We start from the raw sequence: 13,388 nt of genomic DNA, 5'->3' as shown, positions 1-13,388 counted from the left end.
TCAAAAGACAAATATCACTAACTTTTCATGAAGAAAATGGCTGTATTGGCTCATATAAAAGAGAACATGAGATCTGACTGTTTATGTATATTTTTATTATGAAAGACACTATCATGCATCACAACAGAATCATTTATGGAGGGACACATACACAACTGCAACGTTATAATCCATGTATGAGTCTGTTGGCGTTTGTCCCATAGAGAATGCTAGTGGCCTTGATGTCGCATGGGCAGCACCATCGAGGGCTTCCGCCATTTTAAAGTGGTCAAAGTAGTCAACTGAGTGGGGATTCCTATGGGTTATAGCCTCAATGGCACTGCCCATGCTGTCACAGATATAAAGATGAGTCCTATCTCTATGGGTGAGTGGGAGGGTGTGGGCCCATGTGTGATGTTACAGGAAGGCACACAGTCTCTCCAGTACAGAAGGGTTTCTGTTGCTGAGGAAGATCAGTTCTTTCTTCCCTTCCTCTGTCTGACCTTATAGAGAGAAATCTCTCAATCAGTTCAACATGTCATAATCTAAACCATCACAAACAGTGGTGAAAGTGAATATCTCTTACTGTGTGGGTGTTGTAGCCAGTGGCGGTCCAGGTAGTAGAGGTAACAGCTCTCAAACTCCTTCTCACTGTAGAGGGAGACTGGTACTGGGATAAATGGGTCCATGCTGTCAAAGCCCTCCTGTAGGAGGAACAGAGGATAGATGTTTTTAATATGTGAACTTCTGTTTCTATATGCATCATCAGTCAAATAAACACATCAGAAGGGTCTTGTCCAAAAACATCTACATCATTCCCTTGTTAGCCCAGATCAATAGACACCAAGGGTTAGAGGTAGTTTTTGGACTGGACATACAACAACATTAACCAGGGTGTAATCATGACCACTGCCTCTCCCAGCAGCTCCTGGGGCAGGTAGGCAGAGCTTGGAGCGTAGAGAGATCCTGTCTGAGACAGCGTGGCGATGACCGCCCCTCCACACTGAGGAGAGAGAGAGAGGAACAGAGGTGTAAATCACAATTGTCTAATGTCTATTACACAGAGGATAACCACCATGCAGTTCTCACCCAGTCATTGTTGATCATCTTCCTCAAGTTATGAACCAACGTCAACTCCTCTGGAGCCACCTGGCAGAGAGGAGAGACACAGAAAAAGTAGAGAGAGAAGGGAAAAGTGACAGGGGAGAGAAAGGTCAGTCAAGTAAGCAATCTTTACACAGAAATTACAAAGGCAAAAATGGAAGCAATAGAAATCAACATTTTTTATAGATCCACAGTGAGGTGAATGAATGTATAGGTGTATTAGTACAGGGCTCTTGTCCTCCTTCTTGAGCGTGGTCCTTCCCCAGAGACCGTTGACTCCATCAACAGCCACAGCCAGCCTGAAGCCCCCCTCTGTCCCCCCAGCCTGTAGCCTCAGCTCCTTTAGAACTGCCCCCACCACATCACTGCTGCTCTTCACACGAGACACTCCCTGGGGAGAAAAAAGCACAGCTTAACAATGATACGTGGTATGAGATTCTTAAGAGAAGTGCACTGAACCAATTATGTTTCAGAACTGGAGCCCAGACGCAAGGCTTCCACATGAAAACAGTAGGGATTCTGCAATAAAGTCTTTGTTGTCATTCAACAAGAGATTACTTGTTTTCATGCACATTTTTTTATTGAAAAATACTGCACAATACATCTTAGTTAAATATAAAATTGCATGACTAAGATCGCCTTGGCAAAAACGTCATAACAGATTAAGTTATTTTAGATTAATTCTGACTACGGCATCTCAAAAATGGACAAACAGCACTATTAACACTCATTTTTCAAGTGAAGGTCTTAAGGGAGCATGCGAGCACACTCGTTCGGCCAAACTGAAGGATGCTGACGCCTTAATAAAGGGCACGTTGACACTGGACTCACCATGTCCACCAGCTCCCCTAGTGGCCGTCCCTCCTCAGTGCTCTCTCTTTTAGTCCACACGTACCGCTGCCTCAACTTGATCTAAAACAACAAGGGGAGACACAGTCACGAATACAGGATGCCTCAAGGAGTAAAAATATGCTTAACAACTGTGTGCAATAGTATTTAAAATGACATCTCTGTACCCCACACACACAATTATCAGTAAGGTTCCTAAGTCAAACAATGAATTTCAAGCACAGATTCAACCAAAGGCCATGGTGCTTTTCCTGTGGTTCACAAAGGGCACCTATTGGTAGTTGGGTAAATATACAAATAAAACAGACATTGAATATCCCTTTGAGTATGGTGGAGCTATTATTGATGCACCATCCAAAGTGTAAAATTAAACCCACAACGATACAGGCGGCAATCCTAACATAGTTTCCGGAGAGGCAGGAACCGCTCAGGGATTTCACCATGAGGCGAATCGTGATTTAAATAAAGTTTGAGTTTAAAGGCTGTGATAGGAGATAACGGAGGATGGATCAACATAGTAGTTATTTCACAATACTAACATAATTGATAGAGTGAAAAGAAGGAAGCCATCCTGTTTGCAATAAGGCACTAAAGTAATACTGAAAAAATGTGGTATGAAATTAACTTTTTGTCCTGAATGCAAAGTGTTGTTTGGGGTAAATCCAACACAACAAACACATCACTGAGTATCATGTCATATTTTCAAGAGTGGTGGTGGCTGCATCATGTTATGGGTATACTTGTCATCGGCAAGGCCTCTGGAGTTTTTTTAGGATAAAAAGAAACCGACACTGTGAAACAAACAAAGTTTCATATACACTGGAATTGCTTACAAAGATGACGTTGAATGTTCCTTTTTTAAATATTAGGCAAATATGGTACAATCCAGGTATGCAAAGCTCTGAGACTTACCCAGAAAGACTCACAGCTGTAATTGCTGCCAAATGTGATTGACATGTATTAACTCAAATCAAAATATTAATTTTTTTATTTTCCATGAATTAAAAAAATAAAATGTTTCTTCCACTTTGAGAACTTGTGTAGATCGTTGACAAAAAACAACAATTAAATCAATTTTAATCCGGCTTTGTAACAACAAAATGTGGAAAAAGTCTAGGTGTGTGAATAGTTTCTGAAGGCACTGTATCTTACTTCTAATGTTAGGATTAGGGGATGGTAAACTGATCCTAGATGTGTTCCTACAGGCAACACATACAGTGCCAGTCAAAGGTTTGGACACACCTACTCATTCCAGGGTTTCTTTCTTTCTTTATTTTACTATTTTCCACATTGTAGAATAATAGTGAAGACATCAAAACTATGTAATAACATATGGAATCATGTAGTAACCCAAAAAGTGATTACAGCTTTTTGGGTTTGTACGGTGTGCAAAGCCTTGACAGTTTTGCACACCGTGTGTCCAAACTTTTGACAGGCACTGTACCTGGCGCCCACTATCTATCTGAGGAGGAGGGGCTACCTTGGAGAGGAAGTGTTCATTGGTGGTTCTGAAGTTGCGTAGCCAGTTGGAGGCCTGTATTGGCTGGTCAAAGCGGGAGGCGTGGTAGGAGGAGGGCAACAGCTCCTTACAGTTCTTCACCCACAGGTGGGCTATAGAGAGGAGATTATTATCATCATCATCATCATCATTATTTTGTGTGTCTGTGTGTATGCCACGTCGGGGTGTGTGTGTGTTACTCACCATCTGGTATGTGTAGTACTAGCCATCCTTGTGTGGAGCAGTAGTGGACAGTTTGACAGAGAGACATGGTCTTCCCTCTGCCCTTCACCCCATCTACACAACCAGTCAAGGTCAACACCAACATAATTCAACACAATACAGGTAGACAACACAGGTCATAGAGAGGTACAGGGATGACTGTGTACAGTCGTGGCCAAAAGTTTTGAGAATGACACATTCATTTCCACAAAGTTTGCTGCCTCAGTTTGTATGATGGCATGGCAATTTGCATATACTCCAGAATGTTATGAAGAGTGATCAGATGAACTGCAATTAATTGCAAAGTCCCTCTTTGCAATGCAAATTAAATGAATCCCCAAAAAAACATTTCCACTGCATTTCAGCCCTGCCACAAAAGGACCAGCTGACATAATGTTAGTGATTCTCTCGTTAACACAGGTGTGAGTGTTGACGAGGACAAGGCTGAAGATCACTCTGTTATGTTGATTGAGTTCAAATAACAGATGCTTACCTGCAAGGAAACACGTGCCGTCATCATTGCTTTGCACAAAAAGGGCTTCACAGGCAAGGATATTGCTGCCAGTAATATTGCACCTAAATCAACCATTTATCGGATCATCAAGAACTTCAAGGAGAGCGGTTCAATTGTTGTGAAGAAGGCTTCTGGGCACCCAAGAAAGTCCAGCAAGCGCCCGGACCATCTCCTAAAGTTGATTCAGCTGCGGGATCGGGGCACCACCAGTACAGAGCTTGCTCAGGAATGGCAGCAGGCGTGTGTGTATCTGCACGCACAGTGAGGCGAAGACTTTTGGAGGATGGCCTGGTGTCAAGAAGGGCAGCAAAGAAGCCACTTCTCTTCAGGAAAAACATCATGGACAGACTGATATTCTGCAAAAGGTCATTTTCTCTGATGAATCCCCTTTCCGATTGTTTGGGACATCCGGAAAAAAAGCTTGTCCGGAGAAGACAAGGTGAGCGCTACCATCAGTCCTGTGTCATGCCAACCGTAAAGCATCCTGAGACCATTCATGTGTGGGGTTGCTTCTCAGCCAAGGGAGTGGGCTCACTCACAATTTTGCCTAAGAACACAGCTATGAATGAAGAATGGTACCAACACATCCTCCGAGAGCAACTTCTCCCAACCATCCAGGAACAGTTTGGTGATGAACAATGCCTTTTCCAACATGATGGAGCACCTTGCCATAAGGCAAAAGTGATAACTAAGTGGCTCAGGGAACAAAACATTGATATTTTGGGTCCATTGCCAGGAAACTCCCCAGACCTTAATCCCATTGAGAACTTGTGGTCAATCCTCAAGAGGCAGGTGGACAAACAAAACCCCACAAATTCGGACAAACTCCAAGCATTGATTATGCAAGAATGGGCTGCCATCAGTCAGGATGTGGCCCAGAAGTTAATTGACAGCAAGCCAGGGCAGATTTCAGAGGTCTTGAAAAAGAAGGGTCAACACTGCAAATATTGACTCTTTGCATCAACTTCTGGTAATTGTCAATAAAAGCGTTTGACACTTATGAAATGCTTGTAATTATACTTCAGTATTCCATAGCAACATATGACAAAAATATCTGAAGACACTGAAGCAGCAAACTTTGTGGAAATTAATATCTGTGTCATTCTCAAATGTTTTGGCCACGACTGTATATTAAATGTGTAAAGGTACACTGAGGTGTGATCAGGTATATTAGGTAGGGTAGGATACAGAGTAGGTAGCGCAGGGTGGGCTTGCTGTAGTCAGCTCTTTTCAGGTGAGATATCAGCTCCAGAGCTGGCTGCCTCACCATCACACAGCCCTCGTTAAACGTCTTCACCTGGACATGGGTACAGACAGTCAGTCATACTGTAACACACACACACACACACACACACACACACACTACCTGTTGTTGGTATCGTGGAGGCAGGCCATGGGGGAAGACAGTGTGGAAGTGGGAGGGGGGCACAGTGTAGTACTGCCCTAGGTGCTGTTCTGACTGACAGGCCTGGGGACAGAGGGAGATGAAACATCAGTACCCTCCACACTTATTACCACATGCTACAGAATAAAGTGTGGTTGATTATTCCACCTACCGGGTCGTTCTCCTGTGTTCTGAAGATGGAGAATGTCTCCGGTCTCATCTCCATGCCAACCGCCACCTGCTGCTGGCCACACCCACTGCCATGGAGCGGCCGCACCTGCGCTACCTGTCCGTGACATCATCACATTCCACAGGTAAGAGGCAGGTGTAGAGCGTCTATCATAGTCCAAAACGTGTACGCCTAAGCACAGCAGTGTTCTAGAATTTAGGACCGTTAGAATGAACTACAGTACAGTGGTGAAGCACAAAACACATTTTTACTAGTACCAGAAAGACATCTCCAGAAAGACATGTACTGTATATGTAGCGCTGACTTTTCAAAATGCATTGATCACATGGAAACTGACATCCCAATGCATCTTAAATGTTAATAAATATTCATAGCTAGCACTAGCTCAAGATGTCCTCTTAAGGAGCCTAACCTCCCCGTTACTCCTTAAGGTCCAAGGACCTTCTGTTATTTTCAGAGGTAGACTGGCTCTGGCAGTCAAAACCTCTAAGCGCCAATCGATTCTCAAATGCGATACTAGAAAAATAAAGCCCTTTACTTTTATATCACATCAAAATAATTTAACAAATGCAAAATATACACATACTGTACACCACAGGAGGATGGTGGCACCTTAATTGGGGAGGACAGGCTCGTGGTAATGGCTGGAATGGAATAAGTGGAATGGTATCAAATAAATAAAACATGGTTTCCATGTGTTTAATGCCATTCCATTAGCTCCTTTCCAGTCATTATTATGAACCGGCCTCCCCTCAGCGGCCTCCACTGCTGTATATTTTTATTTAACCAGTTAGGCTAGTTGAGAAGAAGTTCTCATTTTCAACTGTGACCTGGCCAAGATAAAGCCAAGCAGTGCGACACAAACAACAGAGTTACACATGGAATAAACAAACATGCAGTCAATTATACAATAGAAAAAAGTATATATACAGTGTGTGCAAACGAGGTAGGATAAGGGAGGTAAGGCAATAAATAGGCTATGGTGGAGAAATAATTACAATATAGAAATTAAACACTGGAGTGATAAATGTGCAGAAAATGAGTGTGCAAGTAGAGATACTGGGGTACAAAGGAGCAAAATAAATAACAGTATTGGGGATGAGGTAGCTGGATGGGCTATTTACAGATGCAGTGATCTGCTCTGATAGCTGGTGCTTAAAGTTAGTGAGGGAGATATGGGTCTCCAGCTTCAGTGATTTTTGCAGTTCATTCCAGTCATTGGCAGCAGAAAACTGTAAGGAAAGGCGGCCAAAGGAGGAATTAGCTTTGGGGATGACCAGTGAGATATACCTGCTGGAGCGCGTGCTATGGGTGGGTGCTGCTATGGTGACCAGTGAGCTGAGATAAGGCGGTGCTTTACCGGTGCCGACAGAGATGGCCGCCTTGTTTCGCGTTCCTAGGAAACTATGCAGTATTGGTATTGGTACCCCAGGTAATCTTAGGTTTTATTACATACAGTCGGGAGGAACTACTAAATATAAGAGCAACTCACCATCATTACAACCAGGAATATGACTTTCCCGAAGCGTATCCTGTGTTCTGCCTTCCACCCAGGACAATGGATTGGATGCCAGCCGGCGACCCAAAACAACGACGTCGTAAAAGAGGCAAACGAGGCGGTCTTCTGGTCAGGCTCCGGAAACGGGCAAATCACTCACCACTCCCTAGCATACTACTCGCCAATGTCCAGTCTCTTGACAACAAGGTTGATGAAATCCGAGCAAGGGTAGCATTCCAGAGAGACATCAGAGACTAACGTTCTTTGCTTCACAGAAACATGGCTCACTCGAGAGACGCTAACGGAGTCGGTGAACCTAGCTGGTTTCTTCAGACATCGCGCCGATAGAAATAAGCATCTTTCTGGTAAGAAGAGGGGTATGCCTTATGATTAACGAGTGTGATCATAACAACATACAGGAACTCAAGTCCTTCCGTTCACCTGACTTAGAATTCCTCACAATCAAATGTCGACCGCATTACCTACCAAGGGAATTCTCTTCGATTATAATCACAGCCGTATTCCCCCCCAAGCAGACACATCGATGGCCCTGAACAAACTTTATTTGACTCTATGCAAACTGGAAACCACATATCCTGAGGCTGCATTCATTGTAGCTGGGGATTTTAACAAGGCTAATCTGAAAAGACTCCCTAAATTGTATCAGCATATCGATTGCGCAACCAAGGCTGGTAAAACCCTGGATCATTGTTATTCTAACTTCCGCAACGCATATAAGGCCCTCCCCCCACCTCCTTTCGGAAAAGCTGACCACTACTCCATTTTGTTGCTCCCTGCCTACAGACAGAAACTAAAACAAGAAGCTCCCGCGCTCAGGTCTGTTCAACGCTGGTCCGACCAATCTGATTCCACGCTTCAAGACTGCTTCGATCACGTGGATTGGGATATGTTCCGTATTGCGTCCAACAACAACATTGACGAATACGCCGGTTCGGTGAGCGAGTTCATTAGAAAGTGCATTGACGATGTCGTACCCATAGCAACGATTAAAACATTCCCAAAAAAGAAACCGTGGATTGATGGCAGTATTCGCGTGAAACTGAAAGCGCGAACCACTGCTTTTAACCAGGGCAAGGTGACCGGAAACATGACCGAATACAAACAGTGTAGCTATTCCCTCCACAAGGCAATCAAACAAGCTAAGCGCCAGTATAGAGTCAAAGTAGAGTCGCAATTCAACGGCTCAGACACAAGAGGTATGTGGCAGGGTCTACAGTCAATCACGGATTACAAAAAGAAAACCAGCCCCGTCGCAGACCAGGATGTCTTGCTCCCAGACAGACTAAATCACTTTTTTGCCCGCTTTGAGGACAATACAGTGCTACTGACACAGCCCGCAACCAAAACCTGCGGAATCTCCTTCACTGCAGCCGATGTGAGTTAAACATTAAACGTGTTAACCCTCGCAAGGCTGTAGGAACAGACGGCATCCCCAGCCACGTCCTCAGAACATGCGCAGACCAGTTGGCTGGTGTGTTTACGGACATATTTAATCGAGCCTTATCCCAGTCTGCTGTTCCCACATGCTTCAAGAGGGCCACCATTGTCCCTGTTCTCAAGAAAACTAAGGTAACTGAGCTAAATGACTCAGTTCCGTCATCATGAAGTGCTTTGAGAGACTAGTCAAGGACCATATCACCTCCACCCTACCTGACACCCTAGACCCACTCCAATTTGCTTACCGCCCAAATAGGTCCACAGACGATGCAATCGCAACCACACTGCCCTAACCCATCTGGACAAGAGGAATACCTATGTGAGAATGCTGTTCATCGACTACAGCTCAGCATTTAACACCATAGTACCCTCCAAACTCGTCATCAAGCTCGAGACCCTGCGCAACTGGGTACTCGACTTCCTGACGGGCCACCAACAGGTGGTGAGGGTAGGTAACATCTCCACCCCGCTGATCCTCAACACTGGGGCCCCACAAGGGTGCGCTCTGAGACCTCTCCTGTACTCCCTGTTCACCCACGACTGTGTGGCCATGCATGCCTCCAACTCAATCATCAAGTTTGCGGACGACACTACAGTGGTATGCTTGATTACCAACAACGACGAGACGGCCTACAGGGAGGAGGTGAGGGCCCTCGGAGTGTGGTGTCAGGAAAATAACCTCACACTCAACGTCAACAAAACAAAGGAGATGATTGTGGACTTCAGGAAATAGCAGAGGGAGCACCCCCCTATCCACATCGACGGGACAGTAGTGGAGAGGTTAGTAAGTTAAGTTCCTCGGCGTACACATCACGGACAAACTGATTTGGTCCACCCACAGAGACAGCGTCGTGAAGAAGGCGCCTCTTCAACCTCAGGAGGCTGAAGAAATTTGGCTTGTCAACAAAAGCACTCACAAACTTCTACAGATGCACAATCGAGAGCATCCTGTCGGGCTGTATCACCGCCTGGTACGGCAACTGCTCCGCCCACAACCATAAGGCTCTCCAGTGGGTAGTGAGGTCTGCACAACGCATCACCGGGGGCAAACTACCTGCCCTCCAGGACACCTAAACCACCCGATGTCACAGGAAGGCCATAAAGATCATCAAGGACAACAACCACCCGAGCCACTGCCTGTTCACCCCGCTATCATCCAGAAGGCGAGGTCAGTACAGGTGCATCAAAGCAGGGACCGAGAGACTGAAAAACAGCTTCTATTTCAAGGCCATCAGACTGTTAAACAGCCACCACTAACATTGAGTGGCTGCTGCCAACACACTGACTCAACTACAGCCACTTTAATAATGGAAATTGATGTAAAATATATCACTAACCACTTTAAACAATGCTACTTAATATCATGTTTACATACCCTACATTACTCATCTCATACAGTGGGGCTAAAAAAGTATTTAGTCAGCCACCAATTGTGCAAGTTCTCCCACTTAAAAAGATGAGAGGCCTGTAATTTTCATCATAGGTACACTTCAACTATGACAGACAAAATTAGGGGAAAAAAATCCAGAAAATCACATTGTAGAATTTTTAATGAAATTATTTGCAAATTATGGTGGAAAATGCACGATTTCTGGCTCTCACAGACCTGTAACTTCTTCTTTAAGAGGCTCCTCTGTTCTCCACTCGTTACCTGTATTAATGGCACCTGTTTGAACTTGTTATCAGTATAAAAAGACACCTGTCCACAACCTCAAACACTCACACTCCAAACTCCACTATGGCAAAGACCAAAGAGCTGTCAAAGGACACCAGAAACAAAATTGTAGACCTGCACCAGGCTGGGAAGACTGAATCTGCAATAGGTAAGCAGCTTGGTTTGAAGAAATCAACTGTGGGAGCAGTTATTAGGAAATGGAAGACATACAAGACCACTGATAATCTCCCCCGATCTGGGGCTCCACGCAAGATCTCACCCCGTGGGGTCAAAATGATCACAAGAACGGTGAGCAAAAATCCCAGAACCCCACGGGGGGACCTAGTGAATGACCTGCAGAGAGCTGGGACCAAAGTAACAAAGCCTACAATCAGTAACACACTACGCCGACAGGGACTCAAATCCTGCAGTGCCAGACGTGTCCCCCTGCTTAAGCCAGTACATGTCCAGGCCCGTCTGAAGTTTGCTAGAGTGCATTTGGATGATCCAGAAGAAGATTGGGAGAATATCCTATGGTCAGATGAAACCAAAAAAGAACTTTTTGGTAAAAACTCAACTCGTCGTGTTTGGAGGACAAAGAATGCTGAGTTGCTTCCAAAGAACACCATACCTACTGTGAAGCATGGGGGTGGAAACATCATGCTTTGGGGCTGTTTTTCCGCAAAGGGACCAGGACAACTGATCCGTGTAAAGGAAAGAATGAATGGGGCCATGTATCGTGAGATATTGAGGGAAAACCTCCTTCCATCAGCAAGGGCATTGAAGATGAAACGTGGCTGGGTCTTTCAGCATGACAATGATCCCAAACACACCACCGGGTAACGAAGGAGTGGCTTCGTAAGAAGCATTTCAAGGTCCTGGAGTGGCCTAGTCAGTCTCCAGATCTCAACCCCATAGAAAATCTTTGGAGGGAGTTGAAAGTCCGTGTTGCCCAGCAACAGCCCCAAAACATCACTGCTCTAGAGGAGATCTGCATGGAGGAATGGGCCAAAATACCAGCAACAGTGTGTGAAAACCTTGTGAAGACTTACAGAAAACGTTTGACCTCTGTCATTGCCAACAAAGGGTATATAACAAAGTATTGAGATAAACTTTTGTTATTGACCAAATACTTATTTTCCACCATAATTTGCAAATAAATTCATTAAAAATCCTACAATGTGATTTTCTGTATTTTTTCTTCTCATTTTGTCTGTCATAGTTGAAGTGTACCTATGAAGAAAATTACAGGCATCTCTCATCTTTTTAAGTGGGAGAACTTGCACAATTGGTGGTTGACTAAATACTTTTTTGCCCCACTGTATGTGAGAATGCTATTCATTGACTATAGCTCAGCATTCAACGCCATAGTGCCTTCAGAGCTCATCAATAAGCTAAACACCTCCCTCTGCAACTGGATCCTGGACTTCCTGACGGGCCGCCCCCAGGAGGTAAAGGGAGGTAACGACACATCTGCCACACTGATCCTCAACACGAGCCCCTCAGGGATGCGTGCTCAGTCCCCTCCTGTACTCCCTGTTCACCCACGACTGCGTGGCCAGGCACGACTCCAACACCATTATCAAGTTTGCAGACATCACAACAGTGGTAGGCCTGATCCCCGACAACAACGAGACAGCCTATAGGGAGGAGGTCAGAGACCTGGCCGGGTGGTGCCAGAATAACAACCTATCTCTCAACGTAACCAAGACTAAAGAGATGATTGTGGACTTCAGGAAAAGGAGGACCAAACATAAGTATTTGGTCAAAAACAAAAGTTTATCTCAATACTTTGTTATAAACCCTTTGTTGGCAATGACAGAGGTCAAACGTTTTCTGTTCCCGAGAAAGCAGTATATCGTTTGCATTATGCTCGTCAGACTCATTAAAGGAAAAAAAGGATTCTGCCAGTCTGTGGTGAGTAATCACAGTCCTGATGTCCAGAAGTTATTTTCGATCATAAGAGACGGTAGCGGCAACATTATGTACATTATAAGTAAAAAAACAAGTTAAAAACGCAAATAAAAAAAACACAATTGGTTGGGGACACGTAAAACGACGGCCTTCTTCTCCGGTGCTATTTTACAACTGTCCTACCCAATCATCCGAACACAAAATAAAAGCTTGTTTTTACTCCAATGTTTGTAAACATAGTAAAAGTACACAAACACTATAACTTACCATTTTGATATCCTGGACGGTCAGTCCTTGCATCCATAGCTCTGTCTGTAAATTTAAGAGTGGTTACATTTATCCAGCCCTATCCCTCAGCTTTTTACCAAAACAGGGCCAGGGAAGACGTTTGGTTATTGTTTCAACTGCGGATTGACACTTTAAGATGGGTGGGGAATCACACATAAATTCTTCAGAAACACCGTTCTGTTAATAATTCCCTAAGGCTTATTGCAACATACTGGCCGCCTACTCGTCTTCAGTTATTCCATGGTACTGACTACTTCCTGATGTTATGGAATGATAAAGAAATGTGGGCGATTACTGAGAAACATCCTCCTTTAACTTCTAATGTCTAATGACTTCCATAGAGGGGTGTTGAGTAAAAACCTTCCAGAGAACCATTGTGAGTGGGAGTCATGCCTATTCTTCCAACATTGACACATTGAATAAACAATCTGAAGCATTCTATCAATTAACACACGCTAGTTTTAAGCGTCTGTTACAGAAAGGGTAGGTTTAAGGCCCTTTCTTACCAAGTCCTTTCCTCACTCCTGAGTCCTAAAGTAATGCCTTGGCACGTTGAGGAGAAAGTGACACTTTGAGAATGAGGAACCATTGCAGGAAAACGTTCAATAACAGATTTATTTTCATCACAGAAAAACTGATAGACTACTACAGGATTCTCTAGACATGGGATTTCCCCAACTATCTTTCTTTCCTCAAACCGTGGCAGAACTTAACTGCTTTATAATGGTGAATGTGGTATTTTCTGGTTTATTTGAATAGGGACAGGTACAAACACATTAACACATTTAATAAACAATAATCTGATGCATTGCACCATAGTGTATAGCTCATACTAG

General features: G+C 44.2%; 1 protein-coding gene across 1 annotated transcript; it reads right to left on the bottom strand.

The window, feature by feature from the left end:
• Positions 1–74: 74 nt before the first annotated feature.
• On the bottom strand, positions 75–12,800 carry LOC149984445 (small ribosomal subunit protein mS29-like). Its single transcript, XM_090224160.1, has 12 exons — positions 12,532–12,800; positions 5,723–5,836; positions 5,533–5,634; positions 5,355–5,463; positions 3,635–3,727; positions 3,413–3,543; positions 1,915–1,995; positions 1,310–1,474; positions 1,069–1,128; positions 890–982; positions 566–680; positions 75–482 (listed from the first exon to the last, which is right to left on the bottom strand). Exons 1-12 carry the CDS (start codon positions 12,562–12,564, stop codon positions 397–399), a joined length of 1,182 nt encoding a protein of 393 aa, XP_090080286.1. The 5' UTR covers positions 12,565–12,800; the 3' UTR covers positions 75–396.
• Positions 12,801–13,388: the final 588 nt, after the last annotated feature.

The sequence above is a fragment of the Oncorhynchus mykiss genome, chromosome 3, assembly GCF_057628025.1.
Source record: "Oncorhynchus mykiss isolate SJ-2025 chromosome 3, ASM5762802v1, whole genome shotgun sequence".
NCBI lineage: Eukaryota > Metazoa > Chordata > Actinopteri > Salmoniformes > Salmonidae > Oncorhynchus > Oncorhynchus mykiss.
The sequence above is the reverse complement of the archived record's forward strand: the minus strand, read 5'-3'. Positions and strand labels throughout refer to the sequence as shown.

What these genes read in the sequence shown, in the direction of transcription:
- LOC149984445 (XM_090224160.1), bottom strand. Translation starts at nt 12,564, where the DNA reads ATGCAAGGACTGACCGTCCAGGATATCAAAATG. An exon ending in CCGTCCAGGATATCAAAATG is followed by an intron (nt 5,837 to 12,531) that starts GTAAGTTATAGT and finishes TGTCACGGACAG; the next exon opens with GTAGCGCAGGTGCGGCCGCT. An exon ending in AGGAGCTGCTGGGAGAGGCA is followed by an intron (nt 681 to 889) that starts GTGGTCATGATT and finishes CTCCTACAGGAG; the next exon opens with GGCTTTGACAGCATGGACCC.